This window comes from Egretta garzetta, unplaced genomic scaffold (assembly GCF_000687185.1).
Source record: "Egretta garzetta isolate BGI_Z169 unplaced genomic scaffold, ASM68718v1 scaffold209, whole genome shotgun sequence".
Classification (NCBI taxonomy): Eukaryota; Metazoa; Chordata; class Aves; order Pelecaniformes; family Ardeidae; genus Egretta; species Egretta garzetta.
In genome coordinates, this window is record NW_009260839.1 from 3,112,667 (window position 1) to 3,119,160 (window position 6,494).

The window sequence follows — 6,494 nt, forward strand, 5'->3', positions numbered from 1 at the left end:
AAGGGAGAAAGCCATCAGACCTGACCTGCAGAAGCTGCCCAACACTAGTTAACACATCTGTAACGTATCCCTGTGTTCCCAAAGGTGTGCCAATATCCCAGCCTGGGTGCTCTGTGCTAGCAGCCCAGTGGGACTGATGCTCTGGGCTGCTCTTGCTTGCAAGCCAGAGAGCTCACTTAGGTGTTAACAAACCTCTCCCCTCGAGCAGGGGTCATGCACCAGCTTGCAGAAGCACTCCTACCCCAGCAAGGTGGCCAAGGCTGCTTGATGTTGCTTGGTGCTTTGACACTCAAGTTTGGTGCTCCAGTAGCTCTATAGTTTCTTGTGTTTGTGTACAAAACCTTCCCCTGCCTCTGCCTGGAGCATGAGACTGGTAGGAAAGGAAAGCGGCTAGGGATGGTTTGGGTGGAGACCCTCCTCTGCTCTGAGAGGCTTTGCTCTAGCGTTAACTCTGTTGGCAGTAGCCTCCTTGCCTGGAGGCTTTGACCCACAACCTCAAGACCCAGAGAAGGGAGCACTGGGCTCCCAGAGCCCCAGCCTGGTGCTGGTCCCAAGGGAAGGCTGGCCTCTTGCTCTTCCTGGGCTCGGCTTCGCTGCCCCTTGGGGTGCTGCTCCTGCAGTCAGTCCTGGAGCAGCAGGAGCTATTTCTCTTTGATCCTCACCAACCATAGCTGCCATCAGGAACTCCGAGACAGGCCCATCTGTGTCCTAAATCCTGTCTCTTTGCCTGCAGTCCTGTTTAGGAGACCCACCCTTTGTAGCCCTCCTTGCCACAGGAGGCACTGGAGACAAATACAAAAGAGGAAAGGGATTGACTCTTTGAGCAGAAGGGGGCAGCTCTGAGACCTGTGTGCTTTTCTCCAGCCCTGCAGGGGCTCCTACACGAGCAGGGGTGGCTGTGATGATCTTGTCTGCATCAAGATTTGCCTCTCCTTGTGGTGGGGGCAGCGGTACAGACATGCACAAGGGGGAACTACCAGCCAGCACGGAGAGAGGCCAGGCTGTCTCTGCCCTTTGAGAACCTGTCTTCATCGGCTCCTCAGGATGTCTTTGAGAAGCTTTCAGAGGGAGAGACACAGTGTGTGCACGCAGCCCCACCTTCCCCCCCGCCCCCCAGCAGCTCCTCTGAAGCTGCTTCCAAGCCCCAGCATGACTCCTAACCACAGCTTATTATCTAGGCTGCCCAGCCTATTTGCAGACACTTGATGTCCTGGCTGAAGCCAAGAAGCTGGCTTACAGGGATGCAGCTCACCCAGAGGCGGTGCCAGGCAGGTCCCAAGGGAACGGCCATACCCTGTCCCCCTAGCTGATGCTGCATCCCACTGTCATAGATTGCCATCTTCATGTTTTCTATTCTAATCCTATTTTACCTGCTCTTTGGGCTACAGGGAGTCTTTCTGTCCCCTTTCCCTCCTTCCAAATCCTATATGGGGAGCCCTTTCCAATATTTTCATGACAAGGTTTTTCCAGACCTTGAATTGCTGCTTTCTGAACCCTCTGCCATTTCCTGAGACTTTCGTGGTAATACGGTGCCTTGGGGGGGTTTCAAGTTTTGCCATTGCTAATACTTTCATTTCCCTCAGATGCCCCAAGGGATTTACATGAGAAAATCACAGCAGCTACTCAGGGTCATCCCAGAAGGGAAGTCTGTTGTTTCCCTGATTTGGGAACACTTCTGCTTTATACCTGTTACGCAAGAATTCCCAGGCTGAACAGCATTTAGCCTTCTTAGCTATGTAATGCCTTGAAATAAAGATCAGTTTAAGGACTGATTACTCTCAAATGACACCCAGTTCAGATTCTGTTAACGAAGCCTTGACTTTGTTTTAAGCTCTGCTGGACCTGAGCAATCCTTGGATGTTGTGCAAGTGCCCAGCACAACATCTTTTGCTGAGAGAAGCAAGTCAACAACATCCCCAACTGACACTGGTTTCCACAGGGCTTGAAAGTATTCTGCAACCCAAGAAACAGGTCCTGAGGACCTGATGGAGCCAACCCCCTGCAAGTCATCAGGGTTTTACCTCTAAATGGCCCAGATAGGACGCCACATTCTCCTTCAGTGCAGCCACACTGGACACCACGCACTGGAACTTTTCCTCCAGGTCGTCGTATTCCCTGTCCTCCGTCTGCAAGGCAAGGGACAGCTTATCGCCAGCACGGGTAGGCCAGGCAATGCTGCGGGCAGGGCTGATGCCCCTCACTGGGTGTTAACAAAAAAAAGCAGCCAGGCACCTGCCTGAAGCTCACAGTGCTGGGGACAGGCAGGGGAGACCCTGAGAGGCTCCAGGAATCTGAAAAGGGCCAAGATCTAGGGTGCTTGGGATGCACGCAAAACAGGGCTTTCGGTGTAGTTGTGGTGCTGGGGAACACCAGGGTGTCTTTCCTTTCACTGGGGTGCCTGAGGATCCTATGAATCCTTTGGGGGCCAAAGAACTCCCCTGCAGCACTCTGAGGCAGGGAGCAAGCTGGTCCTTGGGATTAGGGACCAGGAGTCACCCTCAGGCTGCTTGAAAATGGAACTGTGGCTCATGTGACAGCACAAGCCACTGGGTGTCAGCATTGGCCACGCCACCTCCGCCCCACTCTCAGAGGGTAGGGGTGGCTAGGGAGACAGCAAAAGCCACTGGGTGTCAGCATTGGCCATGCCACCTCAGCTCCACTCTCCCCATCCAGCTCGGGAGGCAGCAGAAAGGCCCAGAAACGACCCAAGGAGAGGCAGCGGGTCCGCAGGTGGTGGGGTGCGGGCTGCCCACCTTGGCCACGATGCCGGCCTCGTGCATGAAGAGCCGGCTCAGCCGTGTGGTCTTCTTGGCGATGGAGTGCGTGTTGAGGCGTGCGAAGCGGTCCCGCAGCGTCAGGTGCTCGGCCTTGTTGTATTTGGTTGCTGCCTCGGGTGGGGGCACACAAGGTGGGAGGAGAAAAGATCAGAAGAGGAAACTTCAGGGCAGCATCCTCAGCAGCCTGAGTGGGCAACGTGGGTGAGCAGCACCGAGGCCCGGAGCTGACAAGTCATGATCAACAGGATAAGCACAACCCACATCAAAGAAGGGCAGCCCTGGGGAAAGTACTGTGAAAACTAAAAAGAACAAGCTCCGGTTTGTGGGAAGCCTGATTTCTCCTATCCCAAGGTCAGGACTGTCCCTCCCCATTCCCCAGCTCCAGGAATGCAGACTGACTGGTTTTGTCCTCAGCCCCCCTCCCCATGCCACCCTGCTCCTGCAGCCTTCAGGTCTTGCCCAGAGTGGCATTTGCAGGACCAGAGCAGTGCCGGGAGCTGCCTGCACCAGTCTGTGGCTCCACCAGGCAGGATGGGTGTAGGGCAGGGGAGCTTTGAACAGATTTAAGTGGGAATTAGTGCAACACCAAGGGGAAGCAACTGGGGTTGGGATGGGGCTTCCCAGGCGCCGTGCCCCCTGCCTGTGCTGTGCCCACTGCCCACTCACCCACTTCTCTGCGCCGTTTGTACTCATTGATGTTGGCGTTGACCTGGCCCATGGCGTGGACAGCTGCTTGCAGGGCCGGGTAGGCACTGGCACTGGTGGGGGTGTTCTCCAGGATCTTCCGCAGCAGCAGCGGGTATTTGGTGACCCTCTGCACCGGCATCACCAAGAAGAAGCTGAGGTCTGATGCGCCCGTGTGAGGCCTGATGGAGAGGGGGATCGGTCAAGGTCGGCGTGCAGGGCTGCCCTCCTGCCCTGCTGCTCCTCCCAGCTTCTCTGCAAGCATTTTGGGGACAAAGCAGCGCCTCTCCAGTTGCAGGGGAGCTTTGCTGCCTTGGACCCGCAGGCAAACTGTGCCCAGTAGCCGTGGGGGGTTTCTGGCTGTGAAGCCCTGCGCCCCGCCAGCTGTGGGGCCACCCTGCCTGGGAGCGCTGGCAGGGGGACGCCATCCCTGCCAGCCCCGAAGGCAGTGCCAGCCCCGGGCAGGCACCCTGCCTCCCTGAACAGTGCTGCGCTTGTCTAGTTAGGAGGCACAGGATCGGCGCTTGCTCCAGGGCAACGGGGAGGGAGGGTGTGGGCAAAGTGCAGGCAGGCTGCAGGCAGGACTCCCCTTCTACCTGCATGCAAGGCATCACTCATTTGGGAGTCACATCGCCTGTGCCCTGAAACAGAGAGCAGCAAATCCCAGCAGCTCCTCTGCTGCCACTCCTGCTTCTCCTGGCTCTGACAGTGATTGTGACCCTGGCAATAGCTTGGGGGGGGGGGGGGGGGAGACACCCCAGGGCCCATCTCTGGTCAAGCTGGGGAACATGTGTCCTCTGTGGTCACAGCCTCTTGGGCTGTGGAACAGGCAGGAGCTGTGGGTGCCACCCCATCCCTTGTTTTGGGGTCCACCATAAAAGACTACCAACCTATAGCACCCCTTTGGCAATTGGCTGTGAGGATGCAAGACAGGCTGTCAGGGACTACTCCAGGCAATGCCACAAATGTGATGGATATGACATTACACTCAGCCTGGTAGCATGTACTCGTGCAGGCAGCTCCTCCAGAGAGGAGAAGGACAAGGCCAGTAGGTAAAACAGGGTGGTGGCCTCAGCAGCAGGTACCTACACTGTTGCATTCAGGGTCTCCAAGATCTCCTGCTGCAGCCTGGGGTCCTTGCGGTAGCTCTCTACCAGCAGGAGGGCATGCTCGTAGCTGGCACAGTAGATCTTGTAGACGGTCTCCATCTCCTCCTTGAACTCCTGGAACAGGGCACCTGGGGAAGGAGAGCAAGGCTGGAAAGGATGGTCCTTTCCTATGGCCTCAGAGAGAGGCAGAGATTTCTCCCCAGCCTGCTGGAAGGGTGAAGCTGGCAGAGCAGTGCCAGCCAAACGTTCCGGGGCAGTGCTCTGCCCCCCAGGCACCTCTGCTAAGCTGGGCCTGATGCTGCCCCCTCCCTGCTCCCAAGCTTTCTGCAGGCTGGGCAGCTCTGCCTTGCCGCTGTGGGGTGAGCGCGGGTGGCTGCCTGCAGTGTGCCCGCAGCAGCGCTCTCCAGAGCCGAGGGAGGTGCAGGAGGTGTCAGGGCGTGTGGGCTGGGGGCTGCACCCGGGCACAGCGCTGGGCAGCGGCACTGCCAACACCAGCAAATGCATGGGTGGGCACAGGTCAGCTCTTGGCACTGTACCACTTACTGATGCGGAGCAGCTGCTCGTGCTCCTGGGTAGCTGCAGCCTCAAGACCCTTCAGGAACCGTCTGGAGACATGGAGGATGTCATCGGTGTTAGAGAAGAGTCCTTCCAGGTCAAGATCAGGCAGCTGAAGGGAACAGAGATGCCCCAGGTTAAGCCAAAAATATCAGACAGAGGCGGACCGTGTGTTCTGGAGGCACTCATGTCCTTCCGGCTGCCCCATGCAACACTTGAGGAGCTGGAGTGATGCTCTGTTTCAGGAGGCACTGGGGACGCTGAGACCTGGCTGTGCTTCTGAGCAGGGCAATGAAGCCTTTTCATGTTACAGATGCAGGGTTAAAGCCGTAGGACGGCCGTACCGGGTCAGACCCAATGTCCATCCAACCTAAGACCTTGGCTGATCGGGGGAGCCCAGGAAGGTGAGCACGTGGTGACCTCCCTGCAGTGATCTGGGCATCTCACAGCTCTCGACAGATTCACGCTACGGTCCCCAGCTACTGGGTCGGGGGACATACCCCCTCTCACCTCTTTCTTCTGGAGGTGTGCCCGGATGTCCGACACACAGAGCTGGATGTTGTGGACGTAGCTGGCCTCAGTGGTGATGAGCTCCTCCACAGCCAGCCGCTGGCTCAGCTCCATCCTGCTGCAGGGCATCACCTCCTCGTAGATGGCCTCAGCTGCATCGTCAGCATCAGGCTCTGCCCCATCGGTGCTCGCCATGTCAGTGTGACACTCTGCAGGGCGTGGCAGAGGGTTAGGGACCCATGCTCCGGTGTCCAGCCCAGCTCAGTGCCCATGCTCCCTCCTCTGTGTCGGGGGCACCCCGCAGCACATCCCCAGGGATGCTCAAGCCATCTGCACTTACAAGCAAAGTGTGGATGACATTCCAAAACCACAAAACCATAAAGCGCTGCAAGCCAGGAGCGGGCTGGCAGCGGAGGGCAGACACCCACGTGTGGCAGGCAGGGGCTTGCTGCACACCCGTGCCCAAATTCCAACGGCCATGTGCGGGGCCAGGATACAGGCAAGGGGAGCCCCAGCTGCAGGCAGGGGCCCGGCAGCACTCACCCAGCACCGGGACTGCGCAGGGGCTGGTCCCCGAGGGCAGAGCAGGGTTTGCCGCCTCCGCTCCCACTCCGTGCTGCTGGGGCTAGCAGTTCCCTCCCTGCCTTGGCTGTCAGCGCCTGGCGTGTTGCCTCGCATTCAAGAGTCCTGTCCAAAGTACAAAGAGTATTTTTTGCAGCGCGTGAACACGGGATGTTTCTGTGGCAGGGAGGGCTGGTTTAAAAGCCACAGAGATGGGGGAGAGAAGTGGGTGAAGCTGCAGGCACCTCTGTCAGAGGCGCTCGCAGCCCCTGGTGCGCAATGCCTATGCCCTGCTCAG

At 58.1% G+C, this 6,494-nt stretch overlaps 1 protein-coding gene across 1 annotated transcript in view; it reads right to left on the minus strand.

The window, feature by feature from the left end:
• Positions 1 to 6,254, minus strand: part of ARHGEF37 (Rho guanine nucleotide exchange factor 37) — a 10,891-nt gene extending 4,637 nt beyond the window's left edge. The window contains exons 1-7 of the mRNA XM_009647045.2: positions 6,179 to 6,254; positions 5,636 to 5,844; positions 5,114 to 5,237; positions 4,551 to 4,698; positions 3,444 to 3,643; positions 2,754 to 2,884; positions 2,022 to 2,126 (exon numbers count right to left, since the gene is read on the minus strand). Of these exons, the coding sequence (XP_009645340.1) occupies positions 2,022 to 2,126; positions 2,754 to 2,884; positions 3,444 to 3,643; positions 4,551 to 4,698; positions 5,114 to 5,237; positions 5,636 to 5,830 (903 nt within the window). The 5' untranslated portion in view covers positions 5,831 to 5,844; positions 6,179 to 6,254. The remainder of the gene's footprint in view (positions 1 to 2,021; positions 2,127 to 2,753; positions 2,885 to 3,443; positions 3,644 to 4,550; positions 4,699 to 5,113; positions 5,238 to 5,635; positions 5,845 to 6,178) is intronic.
• Positions 6,255 to 6,494: the final 240 nt, after the last annotated feature.